Source organism: Ornithodoros turicata, chromosome 9, assembly GCF_037126465.1.
Source record: "Ornithodoros turicata isolate Travis chromosome 9, ASM3712646v1, whole genome shotgun sequence".
Classification (NCBI taxonomy): Eukaryota; Metazoa; Arthropoda; class Arachnida; order Ixodida; family Argasidae; genus Ornithodoros; species Ornithodoros turicata.
This window is the reverse complement of record NC_088209.1, coordinates 8,638,603-8,660,761: the sequence shown is the minus strand read 5'-3', so window position 1 is coordinate 8,660,761 and position 22,159 is coordinate 8,638,603. Positions and strand designations below refer to the sequence as shown.

Sequence of the window (22,159 nt, the reverse complement as noted above, 5' to 3'; positions counted from 1 at the left end):
TGTGCATCTGCCAAGTGAATCGCTTCGCCTGGTGTGTCTTTGCAGTCAGGATAACGGCTTGGTTTGAAAAAATGGTCGTGACTGAAGCGCTTTCTGTGCTCCTTTTATATTCAACTAATAGCGAATTCGGGTGGTCATTTCGTAGCAAAACGGCCGAGCGCTCGGAAATTGCTAGGTCGGCGACCGAGCTGGATCACGTGACCGTTGCCACCCGAACATGATTGCTAGGAATCTAGCGGTTTTAGCTACTTGGATCACGCTAGGGGCGTCGCGGTCGCAAGTCTTCGAGTTCTGTCGTCTGCTAAACCACGTGATTTCAACATGCGGGCCAATGAGGGCACTCGCCACCGTTGCAGTGCAGTCACGACACCGGATACAGTTGAGCAATCTGCTGCTCGATCGTTTTGAGGCCGGGCAAAAAAAGTGCTAGCTAGCAAATTCCGAGCGCTCGGAAAGCGCCACGCGAACATGCGGGATTTGCTTCATTTTGACCAAGCGAACATGACTGCTCGAGATCTGGCAAAAAAAGTTGCTCCGAAATGACCACCCGAATTCGCCATAATATTAACATTAATATCAATCTATCAATTTTATTATGAATCAATAATATTTAACATTCATCACTGTGCAATACAATTTACAAAAATACATCAAAGCACTGGTAACGTCCACCCCGAAATGCCCACATGGGTGCCGCTAACATGCTGTGGAATCAGTTGATGTCACATCACCAACTACGTGACTGATTCTACCGATGTTGTGATGGTACGACGTAAATCGCGATCATACTTGGGTGGAGATCTTGGGACGAAGGCCAAGAAATTATGTTGCTACATGATGTGCTAAAAACTTAAGCTATGATCATCTTTCTTTCATAACAATTCACAATACTTGTTTTGCGTTCCACAAAAACAAGCAACACCTAAATCTACACTGAATGAAGCATCCCAAAAGAATCACAATGTGCACCAATCTTCTGTGCAGACTCTGCACACCATCAGTTGCAGCAAAGTGCAGACTCCACATGAAAGCTTGTCTCTCATTAAAATTGTTTCAAGCACTGTTTGTTGCTTCAGTGCCTCCTTGAGCTGTACTGAGCTCTCTTCCATCTCTGATCTACACTCCACCACTACAAAAAAATAAATAAATAAATAAGAATAATAAACAGTATTATAAAGAACCTCGTGCTGCTCCTTTAAAGCTTTGCAGGTGGCTGTGTGGCATTATGGTGCAATATTTAGCTTGTTCCATATAACAAACACACACATATAAAGTTTGTTGCAATCTAGCCTCCCTTCCAGCCGCAAGTGGAGCTGACTATCTTGTGGCACACATTGCAGCATAACTGATCTACGCTGTTGGTAAACCTTTTACACGTAGTGCCATCTGCACGTGTCCATCAACGGTGTTGCGCAGGAATATCAGGATCGTCAAGTTATGCTCATGAACTTAATACGGTCTAAGTAAACTAGTAAACGTCACATGAATGATGCCTAGCGTTGCGTGAACTCATTTACAGTAAGAATTCACGTCGTTAATTGTACCACATTCGCATGAGAATCGACGTCAACGAACTCCGTACCCGCATCAGCATTGCCTCAGGACCACTCAGAAACTATAGGAAGTGCTTATCATGAGTTACTGAAAGTGCCTCAAATTTTGATTGGAATACCACTTCATTGATCTCCGCATGATGATAATTGACAATGATAATTTGTGGCTTTATGTCGACTATCATCGTGAGCAACGCCACAGTGGTCGGTTTCTGGATGAACTCTGCCCACCTTAGGGTTTTTTATCGCCGAAATCATACCACACATCACACTTACTTGAAGGGACCATAAAAGGATATTTGACAAGCCTACAATCATTTTCAATTCGTTCCTCCGTACTAAAGCATTCACCCTGTGAAATATGAAATTGAAAATGGTTCAAATAGCGAAAATATTCTATATTCACCGCGGAGGCGACATCGTACACGGGAGATATTGCCGATTCGCGGACAATCGCTTGCGAGCAAATTGCAAAATTTGCAAGAAAGCTTAAAAACTTTGCCATGAAATATGTTTTAGTTTGACCTGGAGCTAAGTTTGTACGTAATCCTTGACGCACGCAGAATCCTACCAGGAGTGTAATGTAGCTGCTGACTGTCAGCATGGTTACTGGAGCACATTTTTCTCTCTGAGCTGCTTCTTAATCAGAAGATGTCTGTCGGTCGCCTTTCGGGAGCCGCCGTGCGCGGATCGATTTCCATACGCTGCGAGCGTCGCGTGATCTCTTCTTTCCACTGCTGACAACTTGCGTTTCGCCATATTTCTACCGACCTCGACAGCAGATATACGACGTCATTGTTGACCAAACCGAAACCCAGCACCCATGTGGTCCAGCAGTGTGCGCGCTCCCTATCTTCTACAACTGGCTGGGAGCGACTATACTGTGACTATACCGTGTGTGACTATACTGTGACTACTCTGTGATGTAAGCCCGCTTCGAAGGGATGTATCCGGCAGTCGCATCCCTGTATTCTTTGAGGGATATCTGCGCCCCCCAGTGCACCGAATACGGTTAAAAGCAGACGTGTACGATAGTGTGGGATCATGCGAACTGTTTCCAGCAGAGCACTCAGAATTCGCGAAAATCATTTCACGGTCCCTTTAATGTCCCTCACTGGGGAAAGAGTGCGCCTAAGAAACATCCTCCCTGCCACCGAGCTGTTGGCATCCTCGGCTGGTTTCAAGGAGTACAGAGGGCCATCCAAAAAAATTTCAGATTAAGACATCTGATGAAAGTGTGTGTGTCATTATACCGAATAGCGCGAAAGGTTTTGATGTGTGCAATTTGTTTCCCAGAAAAAAACTCACATAAACATAGCTCCGCGCCTTCACCCTTAACTCGCCACTCCAGCTATAACGAGGATGAGGAGGTATGATGGCACGTCACCGATGACGGCATAAGGAGACTCGTTCTGGCTCGCCGGTCAGTGGGGGTCAGCGCATTGTCCCTTTGCCGCCGTAAACCTGTTTTGCCAGTTCTCCCGGAGAATTGGGGATAGAAGGAGCGGCCGAAGCATTACCGAGCAAGGAGAAAGGCTTTATCAGAACCCCGAACAGCCAAGTAGCAGACAACATTTCTCTAGGCCAATCAGCGAGCGTTCTCCTTATAGCGTCAGCGCGAGGTTCCAGGCAGATCACAGGCTGGTACTGCTCTTCACCACCGTTGCGCACGGTCGCTTTTTGCGGCGTATTTTAAATTCAATTTCTGCGATAATTATGACTCTGTGGTGGAAATTACTTCGTATGGTGCATCTTACTGGCAAACTTAACAGTTTTATAGGAAGAAAACTGGGTGTTAAAAATGACTTCTGTGCTACTTTCAAACCCGTGGGGGGAGGGGGATACGACACCAACTGATCCACTCAGGGCGGTGACGGCCACATTAGAAGTCCGTGCGGAGGGTTTTCCTCACTTTTGAAGACCGGGATACATCGCACAGGGAACCCATGTCGTTCCGAGACTGGAGGGATGTCCTGTCCCTTAACATGGGGGACACGTGTGGCATGCTTGTTAAAAGGCTCAGCTGTACTCGTCTATGTCGGAAAATTTAAACAAAGCGACCTGCTCCCATAGATGGAGACCGGGAGATACTCGAGGCTTCCAAAACCGAGGCAGTAATTTCCGGATGTCGGAGCCTCACTATTCGACCTGGTGCTAACTGGTGTCGTTCATCATCACGTCAGCTTCCCAGCCACTGAGGACGATGAGTGTTGTGGCTCGTGCAACACAAATCAGCGGCACTAGCCATAATGATGATAATGATGATGTGCATCACTGACGTGAAGCGGCGCTTCTTGCTGCCACTCTCATAACTGGGCCTTATCACAGCTCTCCTGCAGAGGACTCCAGTACGTCTTTATCTATAGATATCTTTATCTATCTTTATATTTTATCTATATCTTAGGAGGGTGTGGGGGTGACTCTGACAGACAGGCTGCACTAGTGTACAAGCCGCACTCAGAAACACTCTTTCCCTGACAGGTAATCCATGGATTAGATTCCTGAGACCAAGATGAAACGAAGCCGCTACAAACTGCTTTCACAGTTAGTCCGTGCCTCATTTCGTTACCATCGCTACACCATACGATTGTGCACAATTTTTAATTGTGGGAAATTTATTTTTTTCAGTTGAGCTTTGAAAATTGCCAAGCCAACCGTACTTTTTTTTTACGGAAATATGGTGTCCTTCGTGGATAAGCACAGATCCAACAAAAACTATGCATAGTACTGCAACAGAAATAGTAAAAAAAAAAAAAGTAGTAAAAACTAAGCTTCAGCCCCGCCTGCTTGATTTTCGCAAAGTAACGCGCGCAAAGTGCTCCCCTAGAGGAGGAAGAGTCCCCACCTCCATTTGTTTCGACTTCTTTGTGATAAGATGTTTGTCACAAGCATCAAGGTCAAAGTGGGGGAAAAAAAAGGTACCGTAATTTCACGCGTATTAGCCGCGGCTTATGCGCGATTTTTTTTTCTCATGGGCGCTGTGCGGCTTATCCACCGGTGCGGCTTATCTGATGACTTTTTTTTTTTTTTTTCAGGTATTTTCCCCATACACTTACGAACGATACTTTTAACGAAAGGGTCGACAGTGTCTCTGGAATAGCACTGCCCTGCTGATGCACGAACAGTGCCTAACAAGGATGTGTCCACATTAGAGTAGATTGCCCCCATGCAGCTTTAACGAAAGTGGTGACAGTGATTCATGCCTTCTGGAAGACCACTGACCCATCAATACATGAAAAGCGCCCAACAAGGGCACAATCCGATCTTGGTAGAACTCTAGAACTGACTTCCTTTGTTGTACACTATGCCGATCCCGGAGTATGGACCACAGGGTTTATGGCATTACTCTATGGTCTCCTTTGTCGCACATACGAGTCGTCTCGTATTGCCCGCGGCTTATCTGCGGTGCGGCTTATACGCGTGAAAATACGGTAATACGAGAGGTGGGAACACTTCCTCCTCTCCCCGTACCTTCCTTGCACTCTTCTTTGCGACAATCGAGCAGGCAGGGCGAAAGCAGAAGGCTTACTAATTTTTTTTAGACCATTTCTGTTACGACACTGTGCATAGCTGTTGTTAGGTATGTGGTCATCCGTGGAGAACCTTATATTTCTGAAGAAAAAAGTGAGGTTCGCTCGGCAATTTTAGAAGTTCAATAGGAAATAAATGAATTTCCCTCGATTAAAAACTGGCCAAGGCCTTCCCAAATGGCGGCAAAAGTTCCCCAGAAAGATAACTGCCAGAAACGCCACAATCCTCTGGTGAGTACGTCACCAGTCACAATTTTTTATCACCTTTGCTGAAACACCCTGTATATCAAAAACGCAGAAAATAACTACAGCGATTGTAACTATATATATTTAGGTGACTATGACAAAACAGTGGGGTACGTTTGCTTCATTAATACAAAAAAGTTTTGTAATATATGTTTGTATTTGTATATATATTTATTATTGTGAAAGTTCTTGTTCTGTTATGCTTTCGAGCGTGTGTGTACAGATACGGTTATAACTATGACATCAGATTTGCATGCTTTGCAATTTTCTCATTAACGCATATTTAAAAGAGAACTTTTATTTTTGACCCTCCGCTGCGTTACGCCAGCTTGCTCATGCTCTAAAAATGATCGTAACACCTTGAAAAGATGCATTATGTTGCGTGTCACGGGTCAAGAATACAGAAACGAGGGCGATAAATAAGAGGAAATGATGAAAAAATATGCCACCTAATAAACGGCCAATACTGGCCAATTCTGCACAACGAACCTAGGAACATGCACATGCATAGTAGAAAATAACATTTGATCCCATCACCCGTAGCAATCCATTTTAATGAGCCAGAACCCACTTTGGAGCTAAAGACATGTATGTAGTCACACGGGTCTACATAAGAAAAACAAAGTCACAGACATAGGAACAGTGCCAGACATCCAGTCCTTGGCTGAGTACAATGATTCAGCGAGACGTACGGTACATATATATGTAATTATAAAATCACACTCCAGAACACATAACAGTATATGGATGCATGCTCCTTGCTGATAATGCTCCTGTTCGCACTTTCTATCTGCTAGGTTCTGAGTCAGTCCAACACTACTACGATACTATCCAGTGACCATGGGAAAACCTGCATAATACTGTATTTGTAGGCACATAGAGAAAGACGAACAATCAGAAAAATGTGCAAGAAAGTGGCGCTTTAGAAGCAGTCCGACATTGACAGAGCTGGTGCCAGCCGGCTTTAAAGGCCGGCCCTGTTAAGAACTACATGCAAATACACACACGCAACTTTTACGTCACAAAACTTAAAAAAAACTCGAGGAAAGGTGCTAATGGTAGGACCAGGGACGTCAGTTTCGGCTACTTTCCGACTGTCACGGTATTTGGGCAATAGCGACGCGGCTATTTTCTGGCTACTTTCGTGGCTACTCCCCCCTTCGCTCTACTTTAATAGTTTCCCTCCTACACCACATAATGCCCAAGCATGCACAGCGCACTGACGATCGACCTTCCGTTAGTCAGTGGTTCCCAGCACCGGGCCCCTTTTGGCACACGTCAGGAGGTCACCCCCACCCCTGTCGACTACGCCAGAAGCGACACGCACGCACACGACAGTTCAGCAGTATCGGCTTGTCAGCGATAATCCGCATGACGATGTAGGTACCTACATACATTGGCGCACCGAGCGGGGGGCAAGGGGGGACGTGGCCCCCTTCCTGGAACTCCAAGGTTGCTTGTCAAAGTAGTGCACACTTTAGTCATATGTCGTAATGATTATTTGCAGATGTCATAATTGGAACCTCTGGACACTTACACACTGCGCAATGTCTGCATACAGAAAAAAAATTTGTAGGGGCGTGGGGTTTGCACGCTTGCCCCCCCTTGAAAAAATCCTGGGAATGCCCATGCCTACGTGGTAAGGTAATCCTTTAGTCAATTGGACCACAAATACGATACCCATCTCAGATCAGAAGTCTAAGTGGAACTAATTACTCCTCCCTGGTTGGGAACCACTGCCTTGGTCGGTCCTTTGGCTGGTTTTGTTTGCGTGCTGGTGTTTTAACAGTTGTTAAAAGAGTATTTCACTCAATTATGATGTCTGCACACCAATGGTTACAGAAAGTGGCTAGTTTTGGCTACTTTCTCGCGGCATGTTGGCGACTTTTCACGATTTTGACCTGGCAATTCTGGCCAGGACTCAAATATAGACCCTCCTGATTTCTGCTCAGGGATGCTACCATTACCATTACAGATGTGCCTCATTACAAGTTACGTGCTGATGCCATGCCCAAAATTACGCGCAGGAGGGCATCAACAGGGGATGGTTCCTCAGGGGTGGGACAAGCAAAACGTACATAATCAGCAAGTTTTGTCAGCAAGCACAAGTGCTGGCTATAACGTTCAATTATGAATGACCGGACACAAATCTAGTTGAAATATTTTGTATGCTGGCTACGCCATGAGAAAGCGTGTGACAGGATATCTTACATGGACACATATTCACTCTAGTCACGTGCAGCTTCGTTATGTTCATGTGCATACAGAGTGTTACTCTAAAGGCCAGCTCTGTCAATAACTGTACGCAAATATACGTAAGGACATTTATCTTATGTGCTTCAGCATCAGAAGGCTTTCGAAGGGCAAGCTGCTCCCTGATATAAACAGGGTCCCATGGCCTCAGACTTGGCTTTTGGAATTTGTTGTTCTGAAATAACTATATTACTATCGTGTTATCAGTCTTCGCTGACTGCCATACACGCGGGTGTTCCTTTTTTCAGGGTATTGGCAACTTTTAGCACGTGAGCTCACGCGCACCTTGTTGGGGCTCTGGCCCATACTTTTTCTCTTAAGTCTAATCACACTCGTACATGTCATATACGTCACAACACTGAGTAAGGCACGTCTGTTCAGACTGGCACAAGATACTGGTAAAACACTGACGGGGAACTTGAAGGGACAGATCACTAGGTGACTAGGTTCCCGAAAGAAGTATGCTACGATTAACACTTTCTACTGGCAATTAACATCCCGGTTGTAAATACCACAGTTCAAAGAAAGCAGGAGTGTGCGAAGATATGCACGTATCTTGATCATTACAGTAAAAGTAATAGAATTAGCCAATTATAATCGTGCTCCACTATCAGAGAGCGCAAACAAAGTAGGAGTGATCACTCAGTGGAGCACACTCTGTAATCTCAGACATTCATCAATGTGAGTGATCACTTGAATGATGACAAAGCACTGTGAGCCAAAAAAAAAAGGAAAAATAGAGAAGATCTCCTTTCTTCTGAGGAGCACTGAGGTGATCCCCAAAATTTTCTTGGTTGAAAATTTGAAAATTCTGAAAAATGAAAACTTGAAAATTTTCTTTTCTCAAGCAGGGGTAAGCGACTGAGCTGAGAAGAAAAAAAAAAAAAAGAAAAGAAAAGAAAAGCACCATTCCCACTGATTTTTTGAACAAAAATTTGAGGGTTGTTCTTCCAAGGACATTTTCAGGTTTGGACGTCGTTTTGTCGGGATGTACAACACAGTTTATGACCAGGGCTTCAATATTCTGCAGAAATATTTATAAGCTGCAGGTATCACATCAGAGGATACAAAAGGGACTGTATAATATCAGTTCACAGGTCTGCCTGACCATTACCAAATTTTAAAGAATACGGTAATTTATTAACGGAACAGAGGGTGCCGTTCCTTTCGTGCTGCCTATTGCTACTGCAAAGAGTGCCAACTCCCGAGGTTTCAAGGGTACACTTGTGACGAGCGGCTCCACGTGAACAAGAAAAGGATGCAAACTCGTAGATTTTCGAGCACTGTAAAATAAAATAAAAAAACAGAAAAACGCCAGGTTCTCCAGACCTGGAAAACTGCATTTTCAAATTCCCGGGTATTCGAGGGTTTCAGGGACCAGTGCTAACCAAGGAAAAGGCACCAGGATATTTCCACATCACGCGAGGATCATGTCGGCTTTCCACGGCTGCTTTCTCAGGCTGTTTTTGGAGATTTGACCTATGATTAGGGTTCTTCGTTTTCAGGTTTTAGGATTTTTCAATTTTTTTTTTTTTTTCTTTGGGGCGGGGGGGAGGGAAGAATCGGGTGCTATGTACGCACGAGGATTTGAGGAGAGATCGGGCACTACGATCTCCGCTTGATACGTCATCGGGGAATTTTCGGGCTAAACAAAAGCCATATGAAACAAGCCACTGCTGTGACACTGGGACGAGAAACGAGAGCCTTTACATTTCTGCTCGGAACTGGGGCGCGAATGACCGCGGTGTTCAAACGCCTGCCCGAGCTCCACAAAAGCTCGTATTTTTTCTCCCGAACGATGGGATTATAAAAGCGGGACAAATAGGTTGTCACAAATAGCTCTCTCTGCTGATATTATGATTCATTTTTACGACTTAGCTAGAATGGCAAGTTGAAAGACCGCAAGGATTTCGGGTAGATGTTTCGGTAGGTTTCGGTAGATGTTTCGGTAGATTTCGGGTAGATGTCGGGTTGCACCCAAGTTCTTGAACTTGTTCGGGGGTAACTATCGCGAAAAATTGGGTTTAACCTGAAAACGAAGAACCCTACCCGTGATACACCGCAGAACGAAAATATTTTCTACGGTGACTCCCGACGAACAGCTTGACAGATGAGGCAGGGTTTTGAGTCACATTAAATGTCACCTCATTGCTGCCCAACACTGGCAGAGCACACTCCGAGCAATTCAGGTTGGCAATAGACAAATGTTGACTGGTGCTCAGACTTCGATATAAATAAAAAATGGCTTCCACTGCAGGGGGCCACAGCACACCGACGTTCTACCACCTGCTCGAGGATTTACCCGTCACTCCAAAACATCCCCTAGTACAGTGAAACCCGCGTATAACGTAATCGCGACGTAACTGACGTAATTGACGGTAATCGCGAATTCTATCGTTATACGGGGTACATCGTGAAACGAGGGCTGACCTAAATAGCGCATCCCCCAAAAAGTCGCGCGCCCCGCGTGTAGCGAAAGAAAAAGAAGCAGATGCTAAGAAAACACGCGAAGCGGTGTGACGTCGCACTGGCTTGGGGGAAAAAAAAAGCGACCAGAACTCGTGGAGAGAATCGGGGAACATATCGGATAACTTCTGGCAACACCACACTTCGCTGTTCCGCAAGTCGGCTTCACCTAATGCCTGCGTGCTTTAGGAGAAGCTCGCTTTAGAACACTGTCGCGCGACTCGCGGGTGGAAAGCACGTGCTAGGCCTTTTGAATCATTTCGCGAATTTGAGCAGCATTGGTGAAACACGGAGACACAAACGCGTTACTACCTAACTCTTTCACTGACAATATTGTAAAACGAACCGTCGCTGTCTATTTTCTTGCCTCAATTTTTATTTTGGTTTAATTCTTTTGATGCGAATTTCGGATGATACGAATTTGTTCCGCTACCCCGTGAGATTTGTATATATTCGAGATTCTACTGTATCTTATCGCAGCGAGGTTACGCGCACGGGACAGCGTCCAACATCGTTATACGAGTGCTCGGAACCGCGGTCTCCATTGCAGTACGCGGGTCGTTTCCCCATAGAAACAATGTATATTTTGACGGCAAAAATCGGGAACCATCTTTTTACGAGGACATCGTTATACGAGAACATCGTTATACGCGATATCGCTATCCGCGGGTTTTACTGATACCCAATGTACAGTGCTGGATAAAAGTTTACAGAACGCGCGAGTGGCGTATTTCACTCTCGGTGTGACACACTAGCTGCAAGGATGACAAGTTCACTCGTTGCGACACACCGTGACAGTTTCGGTATCGCTCGATTGTTGTCATAAAGTGGTTTGGACATGTCTGTCCTCCGCTAGGGTGTCATGCAGAGGAGGAAACACACTGCACACACGTTGCGTAAACTTCTGTCCGGCGCTGTACCTGCAAGAAAGGCAAAAAAAAAACAAAGCCAGAAAACTAGCAGATATGGGTGTCATATACCCCGTACAGGACACCAGTTGTCTAAACCTCCCCGGCCACGATGAAGACATAAGACGCAGGTTTGCTGGTAAAAAGATGATCGAAGACCAGAGAGAGGGAGAGAGGAAGACGCAACACGAGACGACAAATTACAGACCATGCAGCAAAAAAGTTAAACAGATAAACTCCTTTGCGAGTTTTTCTGCCCAGTTACGCATCAAGATATGCGCACATATCAGCACACCCCTGCTCTACATGTAAGACTTCTCAATGGCATGTTTTACCTCCAGGCAGTACAGGAACAGACAACAGGTGAGGAGGCACTGAAGGCAGCTTTGTGGCACCGCTCCGGTTGCTCTTCCCTGGTGAAGCCATTGAATGCACGATTATGTTTGCAATCAGACAGATAGCTACAGCCTAGAGCTTCAAAATTACCTGGCCGACTGAAGGGAGCCGCACCGAAAGGGTCAACTGTAAGGTCACCACTGCTCATGACTAGGCTTTCACGGCTTTTTACATTGGAAATGCCTGCATGTACGCACATACGAATAAACCATAGGCACCAGCCCTGCAGTAAGGGCAAAGAATCGGTTGTGTCGTTATCGTGTGAAGTTTTCTCTCGCTGGTCCTGCTTCGGTACAATATTGCCAACGTAGAGCAACACGATACATGCCAGCCCCGTGTTGTGGTACAATCTTTCCCAGTCCTGGCTACCGTACAACCGAGCAAAGATATAAAATTCGGGATGTGTTGTTTACTTTGTCAGAAAGCAGAAGCTACGTCATGCCGAACGTTAGTAGAGAGATTAAATTAACGTGTCTCGGAATATGTTAGGGGTGCCGTTGGCGTTAGCATTAGGTGATGCAAGGACATTGCACTTCCTCAGCCAGGAAGGTCTGAAGCGAAGCTTGTTTCGAAATTATTTCCCCGCTTCCACGTTCTGTTCGATCGTGTTGTGTCTGGCTGTGTTTGAGCCTCTGTGGCTCACGCTACTACCTTCTAACGCTTCCAAAACTATTAAACACTCACTGCTCTGCGAACCTCTCCTGATACGGTCAAACTCTTGCCCAAACAGATGGTCTTCAGTTATCTGTTCCATTGAGGTGGCTTCAGCAAAAGGGTTCCACTGGTGATGCTGGCAGTGCTGAGTGACATTTTCAGTTCCTGGCAGCTGCTCCGCTGCTGGGGAAGAAATGCGGCCCTGGGACAGCTCAAATGGAGCCAGAAACTGGGATGTTTCTTGGGCAAATGGCCTGGAATAAGGTAGGCATCTGTAGCTTTGCATACACCTACGACACATGCATCCTATGCACCGATTTATCCAGACTCTCCTGCACCCCCCCAAATGTTCTGCAATACCGCGCTAACTTTACGTGTGCACGCCCATTGAAGGGCTTCATTATTTCAGCTTCAAAGCATGGAACCTGCATGGACCACTGATCCTATTCCTAACGAAGCATGCTATCCTCATGCCTCCTTCGGACTGTAGATCTCTTGATTGCAGGTTCATAACTTCAGGATGCACAGCAAGGTTCACACGTGGGGGACCAATGTGAGCTTACACAACTACCATATTTTCACGCGTATTAGCCGCGGCTTATGCGCGATTTATTTTTTTCGCGGACGCTCTGCGGCTTATCTGTGGGTGCGGCTTATCTGGTGACTATTTTTCCCAGGTACTTTCCCCATACCCCGGGTTAAACGAACAGGACGGAACAGGACCACCCTGCCATTGCACGAACAATACCGAACAGGGGCGGGTCCACTCCACATTCGAGTGGACTAACCAGTCAATCCACGAAAAACACGCAACAAGGGCACAATCCGATCTTAGTAGAACACTAGAACTGACCTCTTTTGTTATACATCATGCCGACACCGGAATGTGGACAGGGTTTATGACCTTCCCCACGGTCTCCTTTGTCGGCAGACCCACAGGAAGGGTTCAATACACCTGTCATCGGGATAAAACGTGGTCAGCTAAGCGTCAGTTCTCATTTGACGAGAGCAGCAGCATTCGTGGACACGGGCACGGCAGTTAGAGGTGAGGCATGGCTCCAACGCTGAGGCACAGCCACGACAGCGGCTTCAAACTAAAAGTCGTCGACTTCGCAGACAAGTACGTGAACAGGGCAGCTGGCAGGGAGTACAGCGCTGACGAGCGTTGAGCGTCTCTGTTGATTTTGTATGTGCATCACTGGTTTAGCGCACAAAGCAGTCGCGTCGTATTACCCGCGGCTTATCTGCGAGTGCGGCTTATCTGCAAAAACATTTTCGAAATGTATCTAAAAACGAGTCCTGCGGCTTATCTGCGGTGCGGCTAATACGCGTGAAAATACGGTAGTTCTGTGCACAAGGAACATTGATATAATGAACACTGCTTGAGTACACCTTGAGATATGTTATGTATACCTGTACCTTGAAGCATACCTTGTATAAGCATGCTTTCAGTACACCGTCCACATTGTTTGGAAGGTGTTCCTTTTGGGCATATTCGCTCAGACATTCCTTCCCAGCACTGTTACTAGCTGTCAACAAGCAGACAGAACTGAACACTGAGAATATGCCACGAAAATTTTTTTTTTTCCAAAAAATTGAAAGGAATGGAAACAAAACTCGGTTACTGCTGAGTCAAAGCTTTGCCGCCCAAGCCACTGCATACAATGAGACAGAAACTTTAGTAGTGTTCACCCTCTAGGCATAAAATGTAGAGCAGAGCATCCCATGAGACTGCTGTCTACTCAGCGATAGGTAATTAGAACAACCCGTCCACTGTGACCAGAACTCTGACATTATGTGAACTCTATGGCGATTGCTTGGAGCTGCCAGACAGAGCTCTAAGTCGGTGGTTGTTGGCAGATTAGAGGCACTTAAGGCACTGTTGGCGGGATGGAACGCATCGAAGGCACGAAAATTTACATTTTTGAATTTTGTCGCCTGGAAATTTTGGCCAATTTTTCTGGAGACGTGAAAAAAAAAAAAACGAAAGAACCGCTTTTTTCCCCAAAATTTCCGGGTTTTTTTCTGGGGCTTCGCATCTCTACACTCACTCAACTGTGCTGCCTATCGTCACAGCACTTGTTCATGATTTTCCCACACTCAAACTACTTTTTGGCCACTTCCCTGTCAATCCACTGACATTTCCAGCCGCATCAAAACTCCCTGACAATTCACAGCTTTTCAGGTTGGTAGACAACCTGTAAATACAAAGCTCCAAAATGCGTAGCTGCAAATAGGACACCTCGTACTCACTTGACAAAGGCAGACGTATCACTAACAATACGCCGATGGCTCCGTTGGCTAGGTGTTGGGGAAGCTGGTGGAGTGACAGAGAGCTCAGACACTTGCGGCGGCGGTTGCAGCACAGCACCGTCATGCGCCACTTGGATCCTGCGGCAACAGGAGACGGTCCAGGTTATAGGAAGTGTCTTTTTTTTGTAAGCGTATGAGCACAGTTTATCCTCCGGAAGCACAGCTGACAAGAACTGTAGTTTAGGCGTTTTTGCGCGACATTTTCGTAGCAAAAAATGTGGCGCAAAAACACACTGCAGCAATCACGCATTTGAGTGGTGACAACCAATGATGAGTTTACCTGCAGCTTGCGCATCATGAAGTACCTCAATATTCCTTCCCTTCACAAAGAATAAAGTCTACTGGAATTGATTGGAGTTACATTTGTAGCAATTACAGTGAAACCCGTGTAGAACGATATCGGGGGTTATCGCTAATGTAATCGTTATGCGAGGGATATCGCTACAGGAGGGCTGACCTAGGCCAGCGCCATCCTACGGAAGTCGAGCGCTGCGCGTTATCTCGCGAGCGACGCTAACGACGAACGCTACAAAAGAGGGTGGGTACAATCTCGATGATAAAATCTAGATACGATCATGGATGATACGAATTTCGGGATGATACAAATTATTTTCCGGCCCCGGCCGGAATGCCTATTCCTCCTATGTATTTGAGTTCGGATGATACGAACGAGCCGAGGATGCGACAGAGGTCGTTCCCCCGTGACGCACGAGCGCGAGTTATGCTGCTCCTTCTTTCGAAAAGGGAGGGAAATCCTTACCATCCTCACCACCGCGACCAGAACACGTGGAGGGAACATATCGGGACAACTTCTAGCAACATTATGCGCGCGTCACCATTGCGCAGGTCGGCTTCACTTAACACTTGCGTGCTTTAGGAGAAGCTCGATTTAGAACACTGTCGCGCAACTCGCGGGTAGAAAGCACGTGCTGGGCCTTTTGAATCATCTCGCGAATTTGGGCAGCATTGGCCAAAAACGGAGACACAAAGGCTTTACGACCTACCTCTTTCTATGACAGTAATAGAAAATGAACAGTGACTGTCTATTTTCTTGCCTCAATTTTTATTTTGGTTTAATTCTTTTGATACGAATTGCGTATGATACGAACTTTTTCCGCTACCCCATGAGAAAAAGTGCGAGGGTACATCCTCCTGACGTTGACAGTGTCCTACAATTCGCAGAAGGGTGCAGCACCGAACAGCGTGCTGCCAAAATTGGTCCGCGAGCGTAAGGGCGTCAGATATCGCTGTACGAGTACTCAGAACGGCGAACTTTATCGTTATGCCCGGGTCCATTCTCCATAGAGACGATGTATATTTTGACGGTAAAAGTAAAAACGATCGTTCTACGGGGTATATCGTTACACGAGGGATCGTTGTGTGCGGGTTTTACTGTACGCATATTTGCTGTGTTGTGCGTAACGTCATTACCGTAATCGATACCTTTTGTCCGTATCGCAGTGCAGATCACGATACTTCGCAACAAATCAGGTAAATCGGCATCTGAACAGTATTTTCGTTACAAATTGATGGTAAAGTGATCTCCGCATTGCTACCGATATGGTGCCACAACCCTTTCTTCACTGGGTGTGTTTGCTAGTTTTATTCTGCGTTTGGAAAGCTGCGACCTGCACACAGGTCACGTAGAACAGGGACAGAGAGAGAGCCTTCGAAACGTTCACTGCATATATTTAAGGCAGTGAGCACAGCAGCTCCCTCTAGTGTTTCAGCATCTGTTCAGTGTCGCTACAAGACGCTTACGAGGAAGTGCACTAGGAAGATAGACGACACCTTTGTGCGCCAGCTATTAATAAAAGTCATCCGTTATGTCTAAGATGATTATAAATATTCTGCTTTCTTGTTGCAAAACTGTCTTCTCACAGTTCGCTAGTGTACAAGTCGAGTAGCCAAGTAAGCGAGATTTTGGTGTTGCAGATTTCATGAAACTTTGTATTTTCAGCAAAAGTATGCAGGTAAAGTATAATGCAGTTTTTTTATTTTTTGTAACAGTAGCAGTAGCAGTTTGGTAAGTTACTTTGTTACCTTCAAAAGTAAGTACGGACATATGTATTTCGCTATTCTTTACTCAAGTAACAAGCATTCGACACTGCGACAGAGCAGTTTGGTAATAGTTTGGTACTGACTATTTAGACACGTTTTTGCGTTCGGTCAATCAGATGTTGGCACAGCTACCATGTGCCTCCACACAATGTTTGTCACGTCTAGGTTAGCACCCTCACAATCTATACCAACGGCACAACAGGGCTAAAAGTGAGGCGTTTCAGAAGCAGGATTACAACCATTCAGTGCTGTTCCACACAATTGAATTTTCCGCTGCAATTACTCTAACGGAAATGTTTGCAGGGTTTCCTTAGGAGACCTTGTCGGTGGTGTCGTGGGACATTTCATTTCTGTGACACGTTAAAAAGCATCTCTTCATGGTTGCTTGCATGCGGTACAGTGGCATAGTGAACGACCACTTCTGCAACACGAGTGTCAACTTGGTCTTTCTCAGCTTTGGGTGTTGTGTCGTCTGTGACAAGATGAAGCCTCACAGTGCCCTTAACCTAAGGCTTACGACAGAAAGGTTGTTGTAGAAGCTCATTTCACAACGACGATTACTTTGGTGTGACGATGATGATGAGGGTGTTCCATCACCACAGGTGATACTCTACCCCACTGCTCATGGAAGCTGATATGATGATGATAATGATGATGATGATGAATATAATGAGGAGCCTCATACTGAGGACAGCTACAGCTCCGAGGGCATTGTTTACAGGACGGGTTTCACCATGGACCAAGTAAGTGCTCTTAATGTCTGATTTTCCTATTCATGAGTACATCAAAAAAGCTGCGGCGGTTTGTTACGAGTAACGATAAATACTGTAAAAGTACTTATTGGAACAACGATAATGCTCCAGGCTTCCAGAGTCTGAAAAATCCATTACTGAAGGACATTTTGCAGCTTTACCGCACATCAATCAATCAATCAATCAATATCTATCTATCAATCAGTCAGTCAGTCAATTAAAATCAATCAATCTATTAAAATTTTGAGTAACACAGTAGAAGCCTCTAAAAAAAAACAATCCCCAACAGAAGTAATAGTGATTGTTAACACGTTAAATCAATGTAATACTTTTCATCACCTGGGCTGAACGGTTCCTGGTTGACTTGAGATGGGTTGAACTCCTCCGGGTTGGGTAACAGCATTGGGAAGGACAGGGTGAATGCTCACAGACGGAGTAGAAGCAGGTTGAACGGGTGCCGTGTTAATCGCATTATTGCTGAGCGCTGGTTGAACAGCTGCGGTTTCCACGTAGGTTGTGAAAAATGCTTCCAGAGAAGAAGAATTCATCCGGACTCCAGGCTGACTGGGCGTCACAACTGCCGAAGGTGGCGCAGATGCTGCGGCAGTTTGCGCCCCTGGTGGGGGTGGCAAGAGGCTCCCAATCCCGGCCTTGCTATATGGACCGCATGGGCTCCGCACAGAATCGTACTCTGCAAGAGCAAAGAAGTGGTGCGTAGTTAACTAGTTAAGTAACAGCGATAGGGCAACAGACTTTAGAGTTGTTCAAATTTTGCTTCTGTAGTCTGTGTCATCAGGCTGTCTACTAAACTGTAGCCTTCAAATTCCCTGACTTCTCCAGGTTTTCCCTGACTATTTCAAGCTAATTCCCTGATCAAAACAAAAGGGAACTTGGTGGCCTGGTGCTACGTTTTGGCACAGATCCTTCGTAAAACGGATCCTTTATTGAGAAATTAGTAAGACTGCCCTACTTTTCTGCCTCTGAGCTTGTCGTATGACTGCTGTGAGCTGCTACTCGCGGTAACGTTTCTGCGGCGTGGCCGCTGAACCACTCGTCGGCACTACATCGTGCCAGCGCTTGTCTGCAATTTTCCCTGACTTCAGCTGCCTTTTTGGCAAATTCCCTGATAATCACCTGACTTTTCATGTCGCATCAAAATTCCCCGATAACTCTCTGTTTATTATGTTTTCCAGGTTGGTAGACCAGACCGTTGGCAGATGCAAAATATCCACATGCAAAAACTCAAGGTGCATCGTCCCTACTGTGCTGCCATGCAGAAATAATTTGAAATCATGCGGGGAATGCATATAGCAATCTTCATAGTGCTCTTTGCTGTTCAAACCACATTTCTGAATCTGCTCTGGGCAGATTACACCTGCAGCTCCACAAGCTGTTAGTGGAGGAGGTTTAGGGGAATGACATGCCTGAATGACATAATGAGGATACCTAAAAGGACAAAAAGAAAGAGAGAGAGACGCAGGCCGTACTATTGCGCCCGGTCACTCCATAACGCATCTGTTGGTCACCACTTTTGAGTGCCACTGCAAAGATACCTCTTGTGTGTCTCGCGAGGGGCGTAAGCCCCACATCATTATCATGATCTATCTCGAAGATATTAGACACATAGTGTTCGTGAGAGCCTACGTTGTGTGTCACTGCTGCTTGAGGACCATCGCTCTGTTCAAAATTGATCTATGCTTCCGTGGATGCAAAGCACACTTTCTACATGTGCGCAGTAGAGTATCGCCCCTGGTGAAGTAATTTCCCAATCCACATATTAAAATAAAGCTGTTGCTTTTCTACTTGCGTATATGTGTACACATCGAGTGTAAACATCAGGTTTGACGCAGGTGGTACGTGCGGGTTGTACGACCCAAGCCACGGTTACATGAACCCGACAGAAACGGGTCGAGTTGACTTATCGCACTTCTTCGCATCAATCCTCCCCAAACGATTGGTTGACACGGCCTGATGGGAGAGGATTTGCTCCAATAAGCCAACTCGACCCGCTTTTGGAGAGTTCATGCAAAAGTGGCTATTATGAGGTGACAGGAACGCACGAGAGAGAGCATACCTGTTGGGATAAGCGCCATTAGGAGCTCCATTTATAGCCATCATAGGGAATGCTCAAGGGCACACTATAAATTAACCCAGAGGTCCCCTTACAATACATTTATTGTCTTGTTCAAGCGTCTCATCCAGTGTTGTTCTTTCTCATTCGTTCGACTTTTCAAGTATGTGCCACCCCACCAGTACCAGTACGGCTAATACAACCAGCCCCATCTGAAATAATGGTCTGAGGAACCTCGTGGCGGACACATGCTGGAAAAGGACCTTTCCTGAATCGAAATGCTTTCAGTCGTTTGAGCACGTCGCTGGCACATTTTTATCTTTCTGAACTAGGAGAAGATTTTGCTCTATGATTCTGCGATAGATTAACAGACTATGATAACTGCGTACGCACGACCAAAGGTGGGCCGAGACATCGCGCTCATTTTCTTGTTATTTAGGTTCCGTCACTTATCATCCTCTCCCACTGCGAAGCCAATCAAATCTTCCTTACCTTTTTATGACAGAAATCTGACCTGGGGCTTTAAACATGAAGGAAAAAAAGATATAGCTGAAATCGTTCCAAAAGTTGCTCTGCAAAAATACTCCAAAAGCCGGGAGGCGACAGAACTGGACAAAAAAGTAGAGAAACTCCGACTTAACATAACAAAATAACAAGGCTTACTCAGACGTTGCGTTCGTCATGCGACGGACATCATCAGCACCAAACTGAATGAGAGATTACACAACCGGTCGCTATTTAAGGAGATGGGAGTATTGTTTGGGAAGGGGGTCACGGTTTTTATTACAAACCGAGGGGTCACCCCATATGTGCCAAGACTCTAGAAGCTTTGTGGGTCCCCACCTTTGTTCTCGAGCCCAGATGGGGACCCAGAAAGCTTCTAGAGTCTTGGCACATACGGGGTGACCCCTCAGTATGAGTATTTAAATATAAAGTATAAATACAGTATTTAAGTACCACATAAATAATATCGTAAATACTGCGAGGAAGATGTCGTCTGGAATTGCAGAAATAATGATGATCATAACAACCAATCACCAAGGAACAATAGGATGTATTTGCAAGTTTATCGTGTCGATTTTAATATTAGAAGTTTCTCGAAGATTGCATTTCCTAGGTATCCTCTGTTCGGCCGTAGAATCAAATTTGTAAAGAACACCTCTCCGCAGGTGCCAATGAAGAAAGGCTTTTATTAAATTCGACGAAGATGTTTCTTAAAACAAGGTAGTTGTGTAGTCCCCACCGTTGTCCGCAACAGCAGTGAAAAACTGGCCACGTAAAATGGTTTGTCGCATGGGCGTGCTCGCGAAAACATGGCAAAACTGCGCGGCTCTCCAAAATCTGTTTTGCCCTTGAAAGGTCAAATGTCTTCTTCCAGGGTCTTCAAAGGTCTTCTCTGCCAGATGATGTGCGACGCAAACGATAGCGCACCTGTTCGTGTCCAAGCTTTCTTCGCTACGCGTTCCTGGCCACGAGGCACACATACGTGAGCTTGCATTGCAAACGGCTTTATTTTATTCTTGTACTTTTTGCTTTCCACCACCCAGAGATTATTTATTTATTTCTACTTAAAATGCTTCCGGCATAGAAAGCGTTACGAGGAAGGTAATACATTGGAAAACAAATACACTGCTTGAAAATCTACATTCAAGTGATGCTAGCAAAGAGGAGGAACCTGAAGCATCCCCTTAAAGCAGCTGCGGAGCATGGTACCGAAATATTAAATGAGCGGGAAGTATTAAAATGCTCCGTTCCTGGACATCACCGGCAGTTTCTGGAAGTGTTGCTTACCAAGTTTCTCCGCCCACTGTTCACAAATGTTGCTCTAGGAGTAGCTGACAAGAATGACATGGCAAAATTTTTCTTTTCTCCTTTCATCACTAAACACCCTCGAAAATAACCTAGCGCTTATTTTTTTTCTATTATCAACTTCTCAACTAATTATCGTAAGCCCTAGTTCGTGTTGCAGAATTAAAATGTCGATAATATGCCACATAAAATTAGTTTCGCGATGCAACATCACTCATAGAAAAGCATGGCAATCGCAGCGCAGTATCCTAGCAGCGCCTCTTGCGGTGGGTGCCTGAAACGGATTGGACGGGCGGTGCTCTTTTTATCTCGGCGCCGTTGAAAAGGCATTCTCGAATACAGGAGGCTATGGCTGGAAGCAGTGTTTAATATGATAAATTATGAACAGCAGCTCTAAATATGATACTTTTGGTTGTCTTTATATTTAAAGTTAATCTATTTCTAGTTAACCAGGCTGCTAACCCATCAAAATATTTACAAATTTCTGCAGATTTATGTTTTAATGAATGGAAGTGAAGAATATGCTAGTGTCATTGGCCTCGATATAACGAAACCCACGGGGACTGCAATTTCTTTAGTTGTATCGAACATTTCGTTGTACCGAATTGAAGGTCACGGATCGCGACCTTTGCGAGCGCTGTAAGCGTCGATAACTCCCGCTACGATGCGGAAAAGTTTTTCGTGAAAAATGACAACAACTACAAATACAGCGCCAAAGTGCACCTACGGTATTTTATTCTTGCGTGAAATAGCCGGTTATACGCGTCTGCGTCGTGCCTAGAAGACGCGGTGTCACGCACTGTTCGTACGCCGCCGAAGCCTCCGCAGCTTTCTCCATATCGTGTTGCGATCTCCCGCAAACCTTCTACGTCTGTGACAGTGCGTTTTCCGTAAGGCTCTCCGATGCTACAGCATGTTTGTCCCCGTCAAGAAAATCATCTAGGCTGATTTCGTCACTTACGCCGCCACGTAAACGAAGCGTTTCCCAAGCGCGCGATGGCGCCTTGCGTCTCTTTTACTTGCTGCTCTTTTTACTTGGCTGCAACCGGACAGTTCTAAACAAGCACGAAAAGGAGAAGCCTCGGAAGAAAATCCCTAACCTTCCAATGACACAGACTTCCTTTTGTAGGCACCAGATTCCTACCGA

The 22,159-nt window shown here is 45.6% G+C and overlaps 1 protein-coding gene across 3 annotated transcripts in view; it reads right to left on the bottom strand.

Annotated features, from left to right (window-relative positions):
* The window catches only part of LOC135368089 (AP2-associated protein kinase 1-like), a 56,941-nt gene that overhangs the window by 6,000 nt on the left and 28,782 nt on the right, over positions 1-22,159 (bottom strand). For 2 of the 3 annotated variants that reach the window (XM_064601163.1, XM_064601164.1), the window contains 5 exons: positions 17,472-17,823; positions 14,260-14,397; positions 12,037-12,260; positions 11,443-11,535; positions 11,292-11,369 (listed from right to left, as the gene is read on the bottom strand). In XM_064601163.1, coding sequence (XP_064457233.1) covers positions 11,292-11,369; positions 11,443-11,535; positions 12,037-12,260; positions 14,260-14,397; positions 17,472-17,823 — 885 coding nt within the window. The remainder of the gene's footprint in view (positions 1-11,291; positions 11,370-11,442; positions 11,536-12,036; positions 12,261-14,259; positions 14,398-17,471; positions 17,824-22,159) is intronic. The other variant, XM_064601165.1, reaches the window with a different exon arrangement.